Source organism: Erythrolamprus reginae, chromosome 9, assembly GCF_031021105.1.
Source record: "Erythrolamprus reginae isolate rEryReg1 chromosome 9, rEryReg1.hap1, whole genome shotgun sequence".
Taxonomy (NCBI): Eukaryota; Metazoa; Chordata; class Lepidosauria; order Squamata; family Dipsadidae; genus Erythrolamprus; species Erythrolamprus reginae.
In genome coordinates this window covers 46,125,238-46,147,284 of record NC_091958.1, presented here as the reverse complement: position 1 = coordinate 46,147,284, position 22,047 = coordinate 46,125,238, and the positions used below count along the sequence as shown (strand labels likewise).

At 43.1% G+C, this 22,047-nt stretch overlaps 1 protein-coding gene across 1 annotated transcript in view; it reads left to right on the top strand.

Annotated features, from left to right (window-relative positions):
- The window catches only part of IFT140 (intraflagellar transport 140), a 152,570-nt gene that overhangs the window by 8,973 nt on the left and 121,550 nt on the right, over window positions 1-22,047 (top strand). The window contains exons 5-13 of the mRNA XM_070761062.1: window positions 226-368; window positions 2,375-2,547; window positions 3,584-3,675; window positions 7,368-7,474; window positions 8,862-9,010; window positions 12,710-12,913; window positions 16,518-16,590; window positions 17,706-17,797; window positions 19,162-19,289. Of these exons, the coding sequence (XP_070617163.1) occupies window positions 226-368; window positions 2,375-2,547; window positions 3,584-3,675; window positions 7,368-7,474; window positions 8,862-9,010; window positions 12,710-12,913; window positions 16,518-16,590; window positions 17,706-17,797; window positions 19,162-19,289 (1,161 nt within the window). The remainder of the gene's footprint in view (window positions 1-225; window positions 369-2,374; window positions 2,548-3,583; window positions 3,676-7,367; window positions 7,475-8,861; window positions 9,011-12,709; window positions 12,914-16,517; window positions 16,591-17,705; window positions 17,798-19,161; window positions 19,290-22,047) is intronic.

The window sequence follows — 22,047 nt, the reverse complement described above, 5'->3', positions numbered from 1 at the left end:
TAAATAAATGTCAGTTGCCAAGCACCCGAATTTCAGCCATGTGACCTTAGGGCATGCTGTGACAGCTGTAAGTGCGAGGACCAGTCAAAAATCCTCTTTTTACAGAGTTGCTTTGAACGGTCACTAAATGGATGATTGTAAGTCGAGCCCTATCTGTAACAGGAAGCTGTCATCTTGTCGATCCCAAGGGTGCCCAAACTCCCAATGTCTTGTTTTTACCTGCAGAGATTTGGCCCAGCTGGCCAAAGCCGCAGTGAGCGGTGATGAAAAGGCCCTGGATATGTTTAACTGGAGAAAATCTGGAATGGGCATGGCTTTGAAAATGGGACCTCAGGAAGGCCTGTCCTTCTTTGTAAGCGTGATCGATGGTAAGATTTTAAAAACAAGCATTTATGGGCTGATCTTTGTTCTTTGCTTTTATGTCACATAATATATACAAATATTTAAAGCTGCGGGATGGATTAATTTACTTGGAGTTATATTGTGTTGTTTAAGTGTCCCCTTTATTTTTTTGAGCAGTGTATAAGTGGACCTCAAAGGTCCTTGGTGCAGCTTGCAGGAACCACAAGAATTATTATTATTATTATTTTATTATTTATTCGATTTGTATGCCGCCTAGGGGAAAGGTGTCTCAACTCCCCCATGCCTGGCGGTATAAGTGAGTCTTGAGTAGTTTACGAAAGACAGGAAGGGTGGGGGCCGTTCTAATCTCCGGGGGAGGTTGATTCCAGAGGGCCAGGGCCACCACAGAGAAGTCTCTTCCCCTGGGGCCCGCCAAGCGACATTGTTTGGTCGACGGAACTCGGAGAAGGCCAACTCTGTGGGACCTTATCGGCCGCTGGGATTCGTGCGGTAGAAGGCGGTTCCGGAGGTATTCTGGTCCAATGCTATGTAGGGCTTTAAAAGTCATTACCAACACTTTGAATTGTAACCGGAAACTGATTGGCAGCCAGAGTCTGGTAGTGAGTTCCATGCATCAACTACTCGGTTACTGAAGTCGTATTTCCTGTGACATTACCTCTAACACCGTCAAACATCCATGCCTGCCTATCCCAGGTCCTTGGGAAGGACTCCATAGGTGAATTAAAATGCCAACTCCAGTCTGAACACCTGGCTGACTATACCCCAAGACGCAAACCAGCCTTTCCTCCCCATGAAATTCATACGGTGGCTAATTTGGAAGGCCACAGCTCCCCCTACTGGCAAACCATCAATGTCTGGTTTTAAATTTGGCAAAGTTGAGATATAAACAAGGCATTAAGAGAGATCATTTGCCTTTGAATCTTGGCACAAGTGGAGAGACAGAAAGAGACAGCTCTTTGGATCTGTTTCCTGTACTTTCTTATTTGTTCACACTCTTAATATTGACTGTGAATAATGCCACTTCTCATAAGTTCTCTGTGAATTCCTTTTAGCCTATTCCTGGCTTCCTGTTATTTTTATTTATTTGATTTATTTATTTTATTAGATTTATAGGCCAACCATCTCCTTGCAGGCTTTAGTCTTTCATTTATTTTTAAAAAATTTTAAATTTACTTCCCACATTTGTTATTTTCCAAAATACCACACCAGGAGGCTGAAGCAGACCCCCAGTCGCAATTTCTGTCCCCCTCTGACCCACACAAAAAGGGGGATATTCTTTGCAGCAAAACAAGCATTCATTGCCTATATCCGGCCCAGGGCCCATAGTTTGAGGACCCCTGATTTAGTGCAATATTAAAAAAATGCCAGCAATTTTTCTGGGGACCACCAAAATTTTGTTGCAGGCCACCAGTGGTCCGTGGACCACCGGTTGGTGACCATTGATCTTCATAATATCTTACTGCTTCCGTTAAGCGTCTTTCCTTTCATTTCATTAGAATTGTCCACACCCTCCTTGCCTTTTGTAAGCTACTTAAAACCCACCTCTGCCGCCAGGCATGGGGGAATTGAGATACCCTTTTCCACTGGCCTTTACAATTTTATGCGTGGTATGTCTGTATGTATGTTTGGTTTTTTATTATAATGGGTTTTAATTGTTTTTAGTATTGGATTATTGTTATACGCTGTCTTATAATTGCTCCGGAGAGGGGCGGCATACAAATCCAATAAATGAATGAATAAATAAATGAATGAATAAATAAGTAGGTAGGTAGGTAGGTAGGTAGGTAGGTAGGTAGATAGATAGATAGATAGATAGATAGATAGATAGATAGATAGATAGATAGATAGATAGATAGATAGATAGATAGATAGATAGATTTTGGAAAAAAGGACATCAGTCGATTCCACTCTGAGATAATATGAGATCATTTTTTCACCATTAATCCCGAATTGGGGACCTCCTGGGCTTCATTAGATGGCCAAGCTAACGACCCAATTGTTTGCATTGCAGGAACTGTGCATTATGTGAGTGAAAGAGGAAAAACCAACCAAGCACTGATGATAGAAACTTCCATCCAAAAAATGCTCTTCATGGAAAGAGACATCTTAGTAGTAATAACGGAGAGCCTCCTCTTATCCGTTCACAAAATTTCTCCTGAAGGAGAAACAGAAGAACGTATGAAGGTAAAGTAGTAGCAGGCTTTGTGATATATTACTTACAAAAATGTTAATACTTGTGGTTATGGGGCTAGTTTACAAGTTGCCTTGAGGATGCTGGAGCTCCACTTCATTATACAAGCGAGAAGTGTTCTGTTTGGGCTTGGGCCAGCCGTTGCTCCCACAGATGGGAAAGATGCGGCACACAGTGAATGCGAAAGCCTGGCTGACAGCCAGGAAGACGTGGCAGACAGCCAGGAGGACGAGGCCACTGGTACGCAGGATTCAGCAGACAGCCCAGGGGATTTGGCATGCAGTCCCTCAGACAGTCTTTCGTCCCTGGGTTCTTCTGCAGATCAATATATTGATCTGCGTAGCCGAAGAGCTATGCAAAAAAGGGATCGATTGAAGGAGTATTACAAGTCATCATAGTTGCACCTGGGCTGGGTGTGGTTCTTATACTGAGGGCTGGGTGTGGTTCCCTTAATGAGGGCTAAAGGTATAAAAGGGAACAACGGCCCAAGGCAAACTGTGGCTGTTTATCTGTGTTATTTGGTGGTTCCTGCTCTGAAGTTTCTGTTCTGTACCGTTGGAGTTTTCAACCCAGCTTTTTCAAACAAGTGGGAAGTGAAAACTCTGGGACTTGCTGTTTGCTCCAAAGATTCAAAAGGGCTCCTGAAACGTCTTAGCTCATTCCAGGTTGTCTTTGTTTGTTTTTTCCTGTGTTTTTGTATGCGGCTGAAGTAAGCCTTGCACTATCATTGTTTCCTGACACTAAGAACTGTTTTGAGTAACCCTTTTTTTGTTTATTTAATACAAGTTTGCTGATTAGCAGAGCACATGTGTGTTTGATTTCTTTTCCTTGGACTGTTACGCATTGCCTGAGCCAGTCAGGCAGAACAGGAAGGAGAAGAATCAAAATAATTTATGGGCAGACAACATTGAGCTGCCTTTTAAAATTGTCAGCCCTTTTTATTTCAATGCACGTCGCTTATTTGGACCATGTTGTTTGAAAAAGGATTAAACGCAATAACTTGGTCTGCTGAATGCTTTTTGTCGCCAGGTGAAGCTGAGTGGGAAAATGCATCATCCTGCAGATATCATTTTGATTGATCACAGCCTCCTTATCACAGCAACAAACGAACCCCTTCTTAGGTAAGGAAATGATTTGGTCTTTTGAGGTGCTGCCTGGTTCACTTATACCCTTAAATCAGAGGTCTTCAAATTTGGCAACTTTAAGACTTGTGGACTTCTGCTGGCTGGAGAATTCTGGGAGTTAAAAGTTCACAAGTCTTAAAGTTACCAAGTTTAGGGACCTCTGTCTTAGATGATACTGAATGCATAGAAACATAGAAGTCTGACGGCAGAAAAAGACCTCATGGTCCATCTAGTCTGCCCTTATACTATTTTCTGTATTTTATCTTAGGATGGATATATGTTTATCCCAGGCATGTTTAAATTCAGTTACGGTGGATTTATCTACCACGTCTGCTGGAAGTTTGTTCCAAGGATCTACTACTCTTTCAGTAAAATAATATTTTCTCATGTTGCTTTTGATCTTTCCCCCAACTAACTTCAGATTGTGTCCCCTTGTTCTTGTGTTCACTTTCCTATTAAAATCACTTCCCTCCTGGACCTTATTTAACCCTTTAATATATTTAAATGTTTCGATCATGTCCCCCCTTTTCCTTCTGTCCCCCAGACTATACAGATTGAGTTCATGAAGTCTTTCCTGATACATTTTATGCTTAAGACCTTCCACCATTCTTGTAGCCCGTCTTTGGACCCGTTCAATTTTGTCAATATCTTTTTGTACGTGAGGTCTCCGGAACTGAACACAGCATTCCAAATGTGGTCTCACCAGCATTCTATATAGCAGGATCATAATCTCCCTCTTCCTGCTTGTTATCCCTCTAACTATGCAGCCAAGCATCCTACTGGCAACTTTCTTTCCTTCCTTCCTTCCTTCCTTCCTTCCTTCCTTCCTTCCTTCCTTCCTTCCTTCCTTCCTTCCTTCCTTCCTTCCTAGCTTCCTTCCTTCCCTTCCACCCTCCCTCTCTTTCCTTCATTCTCTCTTTCTTTCTCTCTTCCTCCTCCTCCTCCTCTTCCTCTCCTCCTTCTTCTGCCATATCCATCATCGGACGTTGGTGATCATGTTGGCAATCCTATTTTTATCCACAACTGCACGAAAAAGGGCTGCTGAGTTTTGTCCAAACTGATCCCTTATATTTTGAAGCCGTGATTCTTCTTCTTGGACCTCGTTTGCCTTCAGTCTTTCCTTGGAGGATTAAGTGAAGGATGCTGTATATTTCTGGGTGTCGCATTATATGTCCAAAATAATCTAACTTTTGCTTTTCCCCCCCACTAACTTCTTTCTTATACAACCAGTTAAAATATGGCTAAAGTGGCTTGCTTAGTAGGTAACCAGAGTTTCTTTTAAACCATGACTTCTGCCACAAATACAATCTCTCTCCCATTGTGAGATAGGCAGTTCCTAACTATTATTATTTTATTTATTATTTATTTATTTTGTCCAAAACACAACAATACACAATGAAGGTTATAGAGGTTATACTGGAGTAAAATATATTAGAGAAAGAATAGAAGTGAAAATTTAGGAATAGAATATATCAATTAGAGAATAGAAGGATATCATGAGAGTAGTATAAGAGGATTAGAATAGAAGAATAGTAGATATGATATAGGAGATATAGGAGAGACAATAGGACAGGGGACGGGAGGCACGCTAGTGCACTTATGCACACCCCTTATGATGGATATTTATTTATTTATTTATTTATTTTGTCCAATACAGAAAGAGGGTTTTGGGGGGGTATATATCTATATACACATAGTAAAATACATGATGAAGGTTATAGAGGAGATACTCATAGTAAAATATATCTAAGAAATAATAGAAAAGAAGATATAGTAATAGAACATATCAATGAAAGAATAGAAGGAGAGATATAGGAATAGAAGAAAGGAATGGGAGATATAGGAGAGCAATAGGACAGGGGACGGAAGGCACTCTAGTGCACTTGTACTCGCCCCTTACTGACCTCTTAGGAATCTGGATAGGTCAACCGTAGATAATCTAAGGGTAAAGTGTTGGGGGTTTGGGGATGTATGATGGATAGTTGGATGGATGGATAGATGGGCGGGGAGACAGACGGAGGGACAGACGGATGGATTAAAAAGTCACGTTTTTGGTCACATTTTCCCAATTGAAACTATGGTTAAATCTATATGTTGTGAAATTAAAGAATTTTCATCATGTCTTCTAGTTGGTGTTCATGGCTGCATTCTGAAAATTACTGTCGTATTATTTCAAAGTCACTGCTAGGCGCCGTGGTGGGAGAATAGATAGGAAGAATAAATAAAATATCTGTCTAAATTAAAGGACCGTACTCTCCCCCCTCCTGTTTCACCTCTTAAGCAGTAGGCCAGCTACTGGAGGGTTACTGTTTAGCCATCATTAGGATTATTTTTAGAGTAGCCTTAAATGAATGGAAGACTTTCTCATAGCCTGAGGGACAGACACAAGAAAAGAAGGTGGCAAACAGCCAAGGCAAGGCAGAAAAACAAATGTGGGCTTTACAAGGATGCCTTTTGATTATTATTTTTTTGTAAGTCAGCCCCTTATTAACTATATTTCTTTTTAAAAATATAATTTATTGATTTATTAAAAGGGAACAGGGAAAGGGGAGTACAAAATGTAAGGATGGGAAAAGGAAAAGTACACATATCCAATTAGCATCAGTAGTATATATAACTTAGTGTCTATCAGTTCATAGTATTAGACTAATCCTATTCGTATTACTTTCAAGATTTACAGTTGGAATGAGAAAAGACATATGTCCAGATAAAATCCACAACTTATATTACTTAATGCTTTTCGATTCAAAGTAGTGGACTATAAATAGCCGTATTACATACAAAGTTTTAAACTGTATAATTTTTTATCTAATACATGTAATGATTTGAAGGTGGGGTTAGTAAAGTATTACAGTGTTCCCTCGATTTTTGCGGGTTCGAACTTCGTGGATAGCCTATACCACGGTTTTTCAAAAAATATTAATTAAAAAATACTTTGCGGGGTTTTTTCTATACCACGTTTTTTCCCGCCCGCTGATGTCATACGTCATCGCCAAACGAATAATTTTTTGCAAATAAATAACAAAAAGATTAATTAATGTTAATAAATAATTATGTTTATAAATATCAGGATCACTAAGTGTCTTATTCAATGGTGAGTACCAGTAATAATGGTGAGTATATGGTTGTTAAGGGAATGGGAAATGGTAATTTAGGGTTTTAAAGTGTTAGGGGAAGGCTTGTGATACTGTCCATAGCCAAAAATGGTGTATTTACTTCCGCATCTCTACTTTGCGGAAATTTGACTTTCGCGGGCGGTCTCGGAACATATCCCCCGCGAAAATCAAGGAAACACTGTATAGTTATTAGTAGATATGTGAAGAGGTGAGGTTTGGGTGGGGGAAGGGACGGGTTGTGGACGGGGAAGGGTAGTACCTGTAGAATAGCAGGCATTGGTGTTTAGTGACTTGTTGTTTATGGTGTGTGATGAATGTAGGAGATAAAGATAGATCGGACTTGATTTGTTAGTATTTATGCATGTGTATCGGTAGGATTAAACCCAGACAGTGTATGGAAATCAATATTTTCAATTGTATGTTAGTGTTATTGGTTTTCTTTTTTGGTGTTTAAGATTTTGTTGTCAAGTATTGGATGAAAAGTGGGTAATTTGGTCCTTATTTTTTGTTTTGTTGTTGTTAATTTTGGATATTAACTATATATTAACTATATTTCTTGTACCTTCTCTGTAGGTTTTGGGAGTTGGAACGGGGTGAGAATTATGTCCTTTCTCTGGACGAACAGCTGGGCTTTGAAATCGGAGAATGTGTCCATTGTGTCTCCTATTGCAATGCGAAAGGTATACAAATGATCAGGTTGCTTTGAACTTTAGCATCTTAATTATCCATTTTAAAAAAAAATCTCCTTGACTTTTTAAGTTATTTTAAATAATTCAGTTGTATTCTTGAATTGTCCCACCGCAAGTTGTCCCATGGCTGTGGCAAGTTGGCTTCCGATGGCAAAACCCCCAAGAGTACTGATATTCTTTTATTATTATTACTGTATTATTATTATTATTATTATTATTATTATTATTATTATTATTATTATTATTATTATTAATTAGATTTGTATGCCGCCCCTCTCCATAGACTCGGGGCGGCTCACAGCAGTGATAAAAACAATACATAATGACAAATCTAATAATTAGAATCTAAAATAGCAATAGTACATTTTAAAAAGTCTAAAAAGCAAGGAACCCCAATATATAAAACATACATACAGTCATGTCATGCACAAAAACTACATAGGCAGGGGGAGATGTCTCAGTTCCCCCATGCTTGACAACAGAGGTGGGTTTTAAGGAGTTTACGAAAGGCAAGGAGGGTGGGGGCAGTTCTAATCTCTGGAGGGAGCTGATTCCAGAGGGCTGGAGCCGCCACAGAGAAGGCTCTTCCCCTGGGTCCTGCCAGACGACATTGTTTAGTCGACGGGACCCGGAGAAGACCAACTCTGTGAGACCTAACCGCTGCTGGGATTCATGCGGTAGAAGGTGGTCTCGCACATACCCTGGTCCGGTGCCATGAAGGGGTTTATAGGTGATGACCAACACTTTGAATTGTGACCGGAAACTGATCAGCAACCAATGCAGACTGCGGAGTGTTGGAGTAACATGGGCATATTTGGGAAAGCCCATGATTGCTCTCGCAGCTGCAAGCTGCATTCTGCATGATCTGAAGTTTCCGAACACTCTTCAAAGGTAGCCCCATGTAGAGAGCGTTACAGTAGTCGAACCTCGAGGTGATGAGGGCATGAGTGACTGTGAGCAGTGACCCCCGGTCCAAATAGGGCCGCAACTGGTGCACCAGGCGAACCTGGGCAAACGCCCCCCTCGCCACAGCTAAAGGAGGTTTCTCTAATGTGACCTGTGGATTGAGGAGGACGCCCAAGTTGCGGACCCTCTCTGAGGGGGTCAATAATTCCCCCCCTGTGTGATGGACGGACAGATGGAATTGTCCTTGGGAGGCAAAACCCACAGCCACTCCGTCTTATCAGGGTTGAGTTTGAGTCTGTTGACACCCATCCAGGCCCCAACAGCCTCCAGACACCGGCACATCACTTCCACTGCTCCGTTGACTGGACATGGGGTGGAGATGTAAAGCTGGGTATCATCATTTTCTTCAATCCAAACGGACAATCAACTCTAATGAACTCCTTGATCAGATTTAATATGGTCCAATTGACAGGTCTTCTAGCCGCTGGCACCAATAAAGAGCGAATAGCGATGTGGAGGAAAGTGCCGTTCTCCAGCCAAGCCACCGGGTCCCTGGAAGGCAAAGACAGATGGAAACTCCAGACCCCTACAGAGCTTGATGGGAGTATCATTCAGATTGAGGTAAAAATCACATGTAAAACTTTGGAACTTTGAGTGTGCGCATACTCACGCATGGTGCTTCTGCACATGCACACATTATTATTATTAAATTATTATTATTATTATTATTATTATTATTATTATTATTATTATTATTATTATTTATTAGATTTGTATGCCGCCCCTCTCCGAAGACTCGGGGCGGCTAACAACAATATAAAAAGACAATGTAAACAAATCTAATATTAAAAACAATTTTAAAAACCCCAATTTAAAAAACCACTCATATCTACAAGCATACCATGTAGAAACATAGAAACATAGAAGACTGACGGCAGAAAAAGACCTCATGGTCCATCTCGTCTGCCCTTATACTATTTCCTGTATTTCATCTTACAATGGATATATGTTTATCCCAGGCATGTTTAAATTCAGTTCCTGTGGATTTACCAACCACGTCTGCTGGAAGTTTGTTCCAAGGATCTACTACTCTTTCAGTAAAATAATATTTTCTCACGTTGTTTTTATCCAGGGATTAAGTCCAATCTTCACTAATTTATCTATCAGCTCTTTATGTGGAACCGTATCAAAGGCTTCCACATAAAGAGCTGATAGATAAATTACTGAAGATTGGACTTAATGTACAAATTCTATAAGCCTAGGGGAAGAGAAATTTCAATTCCCCCATGCCTGACGACAGAGGTGGGTCTTAAGGAGCTTGCGAAAGGCAAGAAGGGTGGGGGCAACTCTGATATCTGGGGGGAGCTGGTTCCAGAGGGTCAGGGCCGCCACAGAGAAGGCTATTCTCCTGGGTCCCGCCAAACGACATTGCTTAGTCGACGGGACCCGGAGAAGGCCAACTCTGTGGGACCTAACGGGTCGCTGGGATTCGTGTGGCAGAAGGCGGTCCCGGAGGTATTCTGGTCCGATGCCATGAAGGGCTTTATAGGTCATAACCAACACTTTGAATTGTGACCATCCTTCTGTGCTAGCTCAGATCGTCTGTGATGATGTGTGTTGTGGTTGGCTCACGGCCAGCTCCTCTGGTCACAGATTTTCAACCGGATGAGCCGGGTCCGTCGGAGCATCGGAGACCTGTGTGGCTCTCGGAGGGTTCAGACAGTGAGGGGGAAGGAGAGATGGAAGCTGAAGGTGCTGGAGAGGTAGAGGTGGAGACCTCTGCAGTGCCTGTAGAACCCCCAGTTAGAGTCTCATCTGGATCGGATGAGGAGGGGGTGATTAATGACCCCATCCTCAATGTGCAGATGTGCAGGATGATGGGACGACAGGAGCAGCTGCGCAGACGCAGGAGAAGATCTTGATCACAGCTGGGAGTAATTAGGGAATTCTGCCGCAGGCTTAAAACGGGAGGTTTTTTAAAACAGGAGTGGTCTTTGCAGGAGTTATCGTTCGTGGTTTAACAGAGAAAAAGAAACAGATCCAGAGTTTTTCCTCTAAAGCAACATCTTGATTTCTCAGAGAAACCTAGCCTTTGGACAGTTGTGTTTTGAAAGAATGTAGCTCTTGCAAAAAAGAGTGAGTACCTTTGTTTCATCCTAGTTTGGAGGCATTCTTTATAAATCTTTGAAGGTTTGAGATATTTGTTATCGGCTTGGCAGATAACCCCGACTTTTTGGTCATAAACAGACATTCTTCCACTGTCATTGCGGCTCTCAGCCAATTTGTAAAACTGTTTATTTGTTTGTTTGTTTGTTTGTTTGTTCCTTCCTTCCTTCCTTCCTTCCTTCCTTCCTTCCTTCCTTCATTCATTCATTCATTCATTCAATTTTTATGCTGCTCTTCTCATTAGACTCAGGGCGGCTTACAACATGTTAGCAATAGCACTTTTTAACAGAGCCAGCCTATTGCCCCCACAATCCGGGTCCTCATTTTACCCACCTCAGAAGGATAGAAGGCTGAGTCAACGTTGAGCTGGTGATGAGACTTGAACCGCTGACCTACAGATCTACAGTCAGCTTCAGTGGCCTGCAATACAGCACTCTACCTGCTGCGCCACTCAGGCTCTTAGTGCCATACTGCTGGGAAAAAAATAAAGGGAACACTCAAACAACACATCCTAGATCTGAATGAATGAAATATTCTCATTAAATACTTTGTTCTTTACAAAGCTGAATATGCACAACAGCATGTGAAGTTGATTGTCAAACAGTGTTGCTTCCTAAGGGGACAGTTTGATTTCACAGAAGTTTGATTTACTTGGAGTTATATTGTGTTGTTTAGGTGTTCCCTTTATTTTTTTTGAGCAGTGTATTTTGTGTTTCGGAAACCTGCAGTCTGTGTGTGTGATTTTGTCTTTCCTTGCTGCTCATCTGATCCGTCAGGCAGAACAATGTCCAGGCAGGTGGGCAGAGCTGCTAGAGATAGCAATTCCTTGGGAGAGGCCACATATACGTAGCCCTCGACTGACAACCCTTTGTTTAGTGAATGTTCAAAGTCACAATGGAACTGAACAAAGTGACAAAGTGGTAAGGTCACACTTGGAATACTGCATTCAGTTTTGGTCACCATGATGCAAAAAGGATGTTTGTTTGTTTATTTGTTTATTCATTCATTCATTCATTCATTCATTCATTCATTCATTCATTCATTAGATTTGTATGCTGCCCCTCTCCAAAGACTCGGGGCGGCTCACAACAGCAATAATGGTTGCCGATCAGTTTCCGGTCACAATTCAAAGTGTTGGTTATGACCTATAAAGCCCTTCATGGCACTGGACCAGACTACCTCAGGGACCGCCTTCTGCTGCACGAATCCCAGCGACCAGTTAGGTCCCACAGAGTGGATCTTCTCCGGGTCCCGTCAACTAAGCAATGTCGCCTGGCGGGACCCAGGGGAAGAGCCTTCTCTGTGGCGGCCCCGGCCCTCTGGAACCAACTCCCCCCAGAGATTAGAACTGCCCCCACCCTCCTTGCCTTTCGTAAACAACTTAAAACCCACCTCTGCCGCCAGGCATGGGGGAATTGAGATAGACTTTCCCCCTAGGCCTTTACAATTCTATGCATGGTGTATGTATGTTTGGTTTTTATATTAATAGATTTTTAATCATGAATACCAAATTACTATTGTACACTGTTTTATTGTCGCTGTTAGCCGCCCCGAGTCTCTGGAGAGGGTCGGCATACAAATCCAATAAATAAATAAATAAAAATATAGCAATTCTGGAACAATTCTAATATTAAAAACATATAAAATCCTATCACTATTTAAAAAACCAAACAGCCCATTCATACCAAACATAAAACAAAGTATAAAAAAGCCTAGGGGAAAGGTGGCTCAGCTCCCCCATGCCTGGCGGTATAAGTGAGTCTTGAGTAGTTTACGAAAGACAGGAAGGGTGGGGGCAGTTCTAATCTCCGGGGGGAGTTGGTTCCAGAGGGCCGGGGCCGCCACAGAGAAGGCTCTTCCCCTGGGGCCCGCCAAACAACACGGGACCCGGAGAAGGCCAACTCTGTGGGACCTTATCAGTCGCTGGGATTCGTGCGGTAGCAGGCGGTTCCGGAGGTACTCTGGTCCAATGCCATGTTGAGACTACGGAGAGTTAAAATTGAAAATTGCAACTGAAGCCTAAAATCTGTAGTGTTGTACTTTAAAAGACTGGATAGAGATACCAAATATAAAGTTAACAATGCATTTTCTCACTCGGACGGCTGGCGAAGACCGTAATGTGTTTCTTCTTCTTCTTCTTCTTTGTGTTTCAAGTGGAGTTCCAAAAAGAATCTGTTGGCGGTGAACCTAGACAATTCGGTAGCCATCCTGAGAGAACAAGCCATGGCTTCACACTTCCACCAACAAATGGCCGTGGTCCAGGTTTCCCCAAACCTGTTCAACATCAACAACTTCAGCAGCAAAATGATGGATAACATCCGTATCGACACGCATGTGAACGGAGTGTGCACAACCAAGGTATTTTCCATTGGATCGATGTACAGTGATACCTCGTCTTACAAACGCCTCGTCATACAAACTTTTCAAGATACAAACCCGGGGTTTAAGATTTTTTTTGCCTCTTCTTACAAACTATTTTCACCTTACAAACCCACCGCGACCGCTGGGATGCCCCGCCTCCGGACTTCCACTGCCAGCGAAGTACCCGTTTTTGCACTGCTGGGATTCCCCTAAGGCTCCCCTCCATGGGAAACCCCACCTCCAGACTTCCGTGATTTTGTGATGCTGCAGGGGAATCCCAGTAGGGGAATCCCAGCAGCGCAAAAATGGGTGCTTCTCTGGCAATGGAAGTCCGGAGGTGGGGTTTCCCAGAGAGTGGAGCCTCAGTGAAATTGCAGCATCACAAAAACACAGAGGTCCGGAGGTGGGGTTTCGAGGACTTCGGTGTTTTTGCAATGCTGCGATTTCACTGATGCTCCCTTCGCTGGGAAACCCCACCTCCAGACTTCCGTTGCCAGCAAAGCGCTCGTTTTTGCGGTGCTGGGATTCCTCTGCTGGGATTCCCCTGCAGGATTGCAAAAACACAGAAGTCTGGAGTTGGGCTTTCCCATGGAGGGGAGCCTCAGGGGAATCCCAGCAGTGCAAAATCGGGTGCTTCAGCTTGCAAAAGGGGTGATTTTTGGGCTTGCACGCATTAATCACTTTTCCATTGATTCCTATGGGAAACATTGTTTGATCTTATAAACTTTTCACCTTAAGAACCTCGTCCCAGAACCAATTAAGTTTGTAAGACAAGATATCATTGTACATTGACACCTTGATACTCAACCACATTGAAACTCATCGAAATTAGTGCATTTGGATGTGAAAATGTTGTCCCGCTACTCATTGTTTGTTTGATACTTGATGCACAAGCTAGAACTTGTTGGTGTCTGCTGCCTTGTGATTCACTACTTTATTCCTTATGGGGAAAATGTGTTTGATACTCCTTGTTTCTAGTACTCATCATACCTCCCGTAGCCAACAATGAGTACTGAGGTACCACTATCTTTGGTTTTGGGGATGAAGCTGAAGTATAGAAAATATTTTCAGAGCAATCCAGCCTTAAGTCACTGGATGTTAATTTCATTATGTAATCCGATGAACTCAATTCTTGTTGATTTCAGTGACTTCACCGTTAATGGGCTTTAATGTTGTTCTGTCGGGCTCTCTGGTAGCCTCCTCCCGAAAATTCACAGGTACAAATTTCAGACCCACACACGCGTTTGAAAATTCAAAACAATGTTCTTTATAATGAAAATTCACTTAAACTAAGCCCTCTTTTTGTATAGCAAAGAGCATTGGTCTCCAAACAAACTGGTAATTGGTACAAGTCCCTTATCAGTTCTGTGATACTTAGCTTGCAGCTGTGAGGCAATTCACAGTCCTTCTTCTGTCACAAAGTGAAACACACTTTGCTCTGGTTTAGTTTCAAAGCAGGGGGAAATCAGCACACAAAAGGTCAAACGCAGCAAAGCAGGCACGAAACACAATGATCAGATAATCCTCCTCAATGGCCAAACCCACAGGCTGCTATTTATAGCAGCCTCACTAATTACCACAGCCCCACCCAACCACAGGTGGCCTCATTTTCTTTGATAATAATCTCTCAGTTGTTGTTGCCTATGCGTTGCTCTCCGCATGCGTGGCTGTATCATTAACTCTTGTTCTGAATCCAAGGAGGAGCTAGATCATTGATCTCCTTCTGAGCTGTCTGCCCCACTTTCCTCCTCCCTGTCACTCATGTCTTCTTGGTCAGAGGAGCCTTCATCAGCAGATTCCACCGGGGGGGACAAAACAGGCCTGCAGCATGTGGATGTCTCCCCCACATCCACAGTCCTTGGGGCAGGAGCTGGACCAGAGCTAACCACAACAAATGTAGACCCCAAAAGATTTCTATGTTGTCTCTCCTGTCTCTGCCAAAGGGTATTCAGGGAAGCTCATTAGAATTGGATAATATTATCAGCTGTCATAAAAGAAAGTAGAGACCTGATAGCTCAGTGGCTAAGACACTGAGTTTGTTGATCGAAAGTTCGGCAGTTCAGCGGTTCGAATCCCTAGCGCCGCATAATAGGGTGAACTCCCATTGCAGCAAAATTAAGCGAAAACAGAAACTATAATAATTGAAATTTATAGACTTAACTTTCTTAAATCTGATAAACAATATTTAGGTTGCTAAATTCCTAGGAGATAAATGCTGTTTAGGTGAAGTTCACAGTTTCATATGGGTCACAACCAGAATCAACTCCAGGAGCTGCTATTGTCCATGAAAAATTCCTCTGGAGCCAAACACTCCTGAAAGAGAAATTGCTGTTAGCATTCCACACTGGGCTTATAACCAATGTTAGAGTCCTAAATTTAGAAACAGAGTATATGTGGCAGTGGTGGTTGTTCAGCCAATAACATAGACTAATATAAGTAGAGTATAGATATTATTTACAATGTACACAATAGAGTATTCAGTAAACAGTCAACTTCATACATATTTAAGTCAAGCAATCATATACAAACCAGATATCAACTAACCAATAATATTCTCACACAGTTCCATACAATACCCTAAGTATAATACATAGGCCAATACAGTGATACCTTGTCTTACAAACTTAATTGGTTCCGGGACGAGGTTCTTAAGGTGAAAAGTTTGTAAGACGAAAGAATGTTTCCCATAGGAATCAATGGAAAAGCGATTAATGCGTGCAAGCCCAAAATTCACCCCTTTTGCCAGCCGAAGCACCCGATTTTGCACTGCTGGGATTCCCCTGAGGCTCCCCTCCATAGGAAATCCCACCTCCGGACCTCTGTGTTTTTGCAATGCTGCGATTACACTGAGGCTCCCCTCGCTGGGAAACCCCACCTCTGGACTTCCGTTGCCAGCGAAGTGCCCATTTTTGCGCTGCTGGGATTCCCCTGCTGGGATTCCCTTGCAGCATCACAAAAACACGGAAGTCCGGAGGTGGGGTTTCCCATGGAGGGGAGCCTCTGGGGAATCCCAGCAGCGCAAAAATGGGTGCTTCACTGGCAACGGAAGTCTGGAAGTGGGGCATCCCAGCGGCGGCAGTGGGTTTGTAAGATGAAAATAGTTTGTAAGAAGAGGCAAAAAAATCTTAAACCCCGGGTTTGTATCTCGAAAAGTTTGTATGACGAGGCGTTTGTAAGACGAGGTATCACTGTATTTAACACACAGCAGTATTAAGACACAGCAATACTTAGCACATAGCAATATATAGAACACAGCAATAATTTAGCACACAGCAATACATAGCACAAAGCAATATACAAGAATTAGTAAGGCTAATCACAATAGCCACCAACAACAACAGTAGAGCAACACATCTGACTCCCTTTTATGGCTAATTGCAGCCCTAGCTCTTAAAGAAACATTATACTAATTCCTTCAAACATACATTGCTGGTTAGTTCATGTATTGACAAACCCAACCGGTGAAGTTCGTAGTACTGAAAACTGCAGTCCCATATCGAAACTATGTTGGTTGGCCCTAAAAGAGTAGTATCAAATTTTGAGATCCGGATTAATCTGAAGAATGGATTTTTAGCGACCTTTTTTTGATCCTGCCTTTTAGGATGCCGTAGCATTCTGGAATGGAAAGCAAGTTTCTATCTATGAGCCCTCAGCTGCCACTTTACGAAATTCAGGTAGGTCGAATGAGTTTGAATGGAATTTTGTGCGCATGTTAGATTAGATTAGATTTATTGGATTTATATGCCGCCCCTCTCCGCAAACTCGGGGCGGCTCACAACAAAGTAAAAACAATACATAATAACAAATCCAATACCCACCAATCCAATTACAATGTTAAGCTAAAAAATTCATTAAAAAAAACAACAACCTCAGAATATTAAAAAAACAAGCACACAATCAATCTAACACCAAAACAACATGGGCAAGGGGGAGATGTTTCAGTTCCCCCATGCCTGACGGCAGAGGTGGGTTTTAAGGAGTTTACGAAAGGCAGGGAGGGTGGGGGCAATCCTAATCTCAGGGGGGAGCTAGTTCCAGAGGGTCGGAGCCGCCACAGAGAAGGCTCTTCCCCTGGGTCCCGCCAAGCGACATTGTTTAGTTGACGGGACCCGGAGAAGATCCACTCTGTGGGACTTAACTGGTCGCTGGGATTCATGCAGCAGAAGGCGGTCCCTGAGATAATACATATACATATACATATATATATATGTATATGTATATATATATGTATGTTTTCGTAGATTCTCACGGGTACAGGTATGACGGTCTTGGTATATTCGGGTTTCTTCCTGTGTAGGATTTGGAAATTTCTGGCGACGTTTCGACGAGGTCTCACTCGTCATGTTCGCCTGAGAACAAGGACAGAAACACCAGCCTGAAATTTCCAAATCCTACACGGGAAGAAACCCGAATATACCAAGACCTCCATATATATGTATATATATATATAAGCAACCCGTGGGAGCCCATCACTGCTTATGAGCCCCCAGCAGCCCACCACTGCAGGCATTGTCTGTGTATGTGTGTGTTTATATATTTATTTTATTTTGAGAGCCAGCATCATAATTTCATGTTTTAATGTGTTCCAGTGTGTTCACCAGGGAACACCCCCCCTCCCCGACAATAACGGTTCTTTTATCCTATCTTAAAGGAAAGATCGCTAATATTTTAGGGTTTTTTTGTAGACCACATTCAGGTATAACTTACAGCCTATTGAGTGAAGCTCTTAGCCGTACAATAAAAAAAGAGACTGAGGCCGTTGTAAGAATGTTCCTTTGAATGGTTCCAGGTTCTTTCCTCTGTGATTCCCCCGTGCTGGCTATGCACGAAGAGAACCTTTATACCGTCGAACCAAATCGGGTTCAAGTTCGTACCTGGCAAGTAAGTGAGTTGGCATCACAGTGGGGAGGTTATGGCCCTCTTTTATAGCACTACATTTGTGGTTCGAGCAAGACCCTCCTGCCCATATGGCCTGACCAGTAAAAGGCTACAAACCCGGGGTTTGTACAAGCTCATTATAATAACCAAGAACATGCAGATGTAGAATGTGGCACCATGTACAGATAGTACTTAAGTTACCACCAGAACTGAGCCCAAAATTTCTGTTCCTAAGCAAGGCAGCTGTTAATAATAATAATAATAATAATAATAATAATAATAATAATAATAATTTATTGGATTTATATGCCGCCCCTCTCCGTAGACTCGGGGCGGCTAACAACAATGATAAAAACAGCATGTGACAATCCAATACTAAAACAACTAAAAACCCTTATTATAAAACCAAACATACACACAGACATACCATGCATAACTTGTAATGGCTTAGGGGGAAGGAATATCTCAACTCCCCCATGCCTGGCGGTATAAATGAGTCTTGAGTAGTTTACAAAAGACAGGGAGGGTGGGGTCAATTCTAATCTCCGGGGGGAGTTGGTTCCAGAGGGCCGGGGCCACCACAGAGAAGGCTCTTCCCCTGGGGCCCGCCAAACGACATTGTTTAGTCGACGGGACCCGGAGAAGACCCACTCTCTGGGACCTTATCGGTCGCTGGGATTCGTGCGGTAGCAGGCTGTTCCGGAGGTAATATAGTCCCATGCCATGTAGGGCTTTAAAGGTCATGACCAATACTTTGAATTGTGACCGGAAACTGATCGGCAGCCAATGCAAGCCACGGAGTGTTGAAGAAACGTGGGCGAATCTTGGAAGCCCCACGACGGCTCTCGCGGCTGCGTTCTGCACGATCTGAAGTTTCCGAACACTTTTCAGAGGTAGCCCCATGTAGAGAGCATTGCAGTAATCGAACCTCGAGGTGATGAGGGCATGAGTGACTGTGAGCAATGACTCCCTGTCCAAATAGGGCCGCAACTGGTACACCAGGCGAACCTGGGCAAACGCCCTCCTCGCCACAGCCGAAAGATGATGTTCCAATGTCAGCTGTGGATCGAGGAGGATGCCCAAGTTGCGAACCCTCTCTGAGGGGGTCAGTAGTTCCCCCCCCCAGGGTAATGGACGGACAGATGGAATTGTCCTTGGGAGGCAAGACCCACAGCCACTCCGTCTTGTCTGGGTTGAGTTTGAGTTTGTTGACACCCATCCAGGCCCCAACAGCCTCCAGGCACCGGCACATCACTTCCCTAGTTCCTGAGGGAATCCATTGGAGAGGAACCATGATCTTGATCAGGTCAGGATGACAAAGGATGACCAAGACCTAGTTTAAACCCCGCTCCGTTCTTGTCTCCCAGGGCACCGTGAAGCAGCTGCTGTCTTTCTCCGAATCGGAAGGCAACCCCTGCTTTCTGGACGTCTGTGGGAATTACCTGACTGTAGGGACTGACTTGTCTCACTTTAAAATCTTCGATCTTTCTCGCAGGTACGGAGCTTCATTACGAACTTTTCCGTTTGTTCGGTTTTATTTTACTTTTTTTTTTTTTACAATTGGAACACCATCTTTGATGATTCAGTTTCACAGGGCAAGAAAACCCAGTGTCAGGGTTCCAAATAGCATCCGAAACTAAATCAGAGTCCGAGGTGTGTTTGTGAGCGCTCCTCGTCCCACCACTGGTAATGTTAGATTCTGATTCTGACCACATTTGGAATACTGTGTTCGGTTCTGGAGACCTCACCTACAGAAGGATATTGAACGGGTCTAAAGATGAGCTACTAATATGGTGGAAGGTCTTAAGCATAAAACTTATCAGGAAAGACTTAATGAACTCAATCTGTATAGTCTGGAGCAGTGATTTTCAACCTTTTTTGAGCCGCGGCACATTTTTTACATTTACAAAACCCTGGGGCACATTGAGCGGGGGTGGGGGGGCCGCTAAAAAAAGTTTGGACAAAAAAATTATCTCTCTCTCTCTTCCTCCCTTTCGCTCTATTTCTCTCTCCCTCCCTCCCTCTTTCTCTCCCTTCATTACTCTTTATTTCTCTCTCTCTCCATCCCTCTTTCTTTCTCTTCCTTCCTTCCTCTCTTTTTTGCTCTCTTCCTCTCTCCCTCCCTCCCTCCCTCCCTCTATGTCTTTCTCTCTCTCTCCTTTCCTCTCTCTCTCTTTATCTCTCTCTTGCTTTCTTTCTCTTGCTCTCTTTCTCTCTTTCTTGCTTTCTCTCTCTCTCTTGTTCTCTTTCTCTCTCTCTTGCTCTTTCTCTCTCTTGTTTTCTTTCTCTCTCTCTTCCTTTCTTTCTCTCTTTCTTTCTCTCTCTCTTGCTTTCTCTCTCTGAGCTTCGCGGCACACCTGACCATGTGTTGCGGCACACTAGTGTGCCGTGGCACACTGGTTGAAAAACACTGGTCTGGAGGACAGAAGGGAAAGGTGGGACATGATCGAAACATTTAAATCTGTTAAAGTGTTAAATAAGGGCCAGGAGGGAAGTGTTTTTAATAGGAAAGTGAACACAAGGACAAGGGCACACAATCTGAGGTTAGTTGGGGGAAAGATCAGAAGCAACGTGAGAAAATATTATTTGACTGAAAGAGTAGTAGATGCTTGGAACAAACTTCCAGCAGACGTGGTTGGTCAATCCACAGTAACTGAGTTTAAACATGCCTTGGATAAACATATATCCATCCTAAGATAAAATACAGGAAATAGTATAAGGGCAGACGAGATGGACCATGAGGTCTTTTTCTGCCATCAGTCTTCTATGTTTCTATGAGGAGGATGAGCCAGGCCCCTCTGGATATCCTGGACCAGCGGGGTTGGCAGCTGATGCAGAGAGTGAGAGTGATGGAGAAAAAGGCCTGGATGAACTCAAGGAACCGCCAGAGGTGGCAGATATGTCAATGGGGGGATTGGTCCCAATCAGAGGATGAAGGGAACATTAGAGTGGATGAGCCACTCTTAGATGCTAAGTTCAGGAGATTACAAAGCAGACAAGAATACTTGTATGGTAAAAGGAAGTAATTTGTAGCTTTAACTCCAGGGGGTTTAATGACCACTCCCAGCAGGTATAAAAAGGAAGGATTATGGGAAATTCTGGGTGGAGTTTCAATGTTGATTTCATGGACGCTGGGTTAGATTTGGGGTTCTAGAAAATGATCCTCGAAAATACCTGATTTTCTGCTCTGCAAAACTCCTCTGCTAGAAGCTGCCTGCCTCAGAATGTGGTGAGCTGATTTATATACCCTGTGACTCATTGACTGCTAATCTTGCTGGAATGCCATTAGCCCTGAAGCTGGCGCCTTTCCCGAAAGCTTATCTGATAACTTCGCAGCAGAGACATTTATCCCATTAACTTTTTAAAAACTGACTTCTGCTAGTAAATGTGGCTTTTTCAAATAAAGAGTGTAACTCAAAGCTTAAATCGTGGGTTTTAGCCATTTGTTTCAATCTGAAAAGCCCGGGATAGAACAAGGTATAGCATTCCTCAAAGTTCCAATTTATTAGCAGAGTCATAGCTGGCACATCTGGGAGAAAACTGAATCTAAAGTCACCGGGGTTTCTCCACCCAATTTAAAGTTCATTCCCTTATTCCCACACCCACAAGTTCATCAAATGGTCCAGCCTAGTTCTGCCAACGTGTCTGCTCCTCCCATCAACTTCCAGGCAGGTGCTGAACAAAGGATGACCTTGAGAATTTAGAAGGAATTTGTTATGGCTACATCTCTACAACCCTCATGCAACAGCCCCTCCCAAATTCCCACAGCAAAAATACATTCTAAACCATAATATGTGGCAGGCCAAAGTCTCCAGCTCAATTAATAATTCATAATAATTTATTAGATTTGTATGGCGCCCCTCTCCGCAGACTCGGGGCGGCTCACAACAATAATAACAACATACAATAGACAAATATAATATTTAAAAAAGAAAAAAAATCTAAAAGTCCGTTATATAAAACCATACAACACAAGCATACCATACATAAACTATATAAGCCTGGGGGGAAATGTCTCAATTCCCCCATGCCTGGCGGTATAGGTGGGTCTTAAGCAATTTACGAAAGACAAGGAGAGTGGGGGCAGTTCTGATCTCTGGAGGGAGTGGATTCCAGAGGGCTGGGGCCGCCACAGAGAAGGCTCTTCCCCTGGGGCCCGCCAGACGACATTGTTTAGTCGATGTTCTGTCTGGGTCACTCCAGAAGCCAATACCAACCCAAAAAGAGAAGCCAGACACACTGGTAAAAGGCAA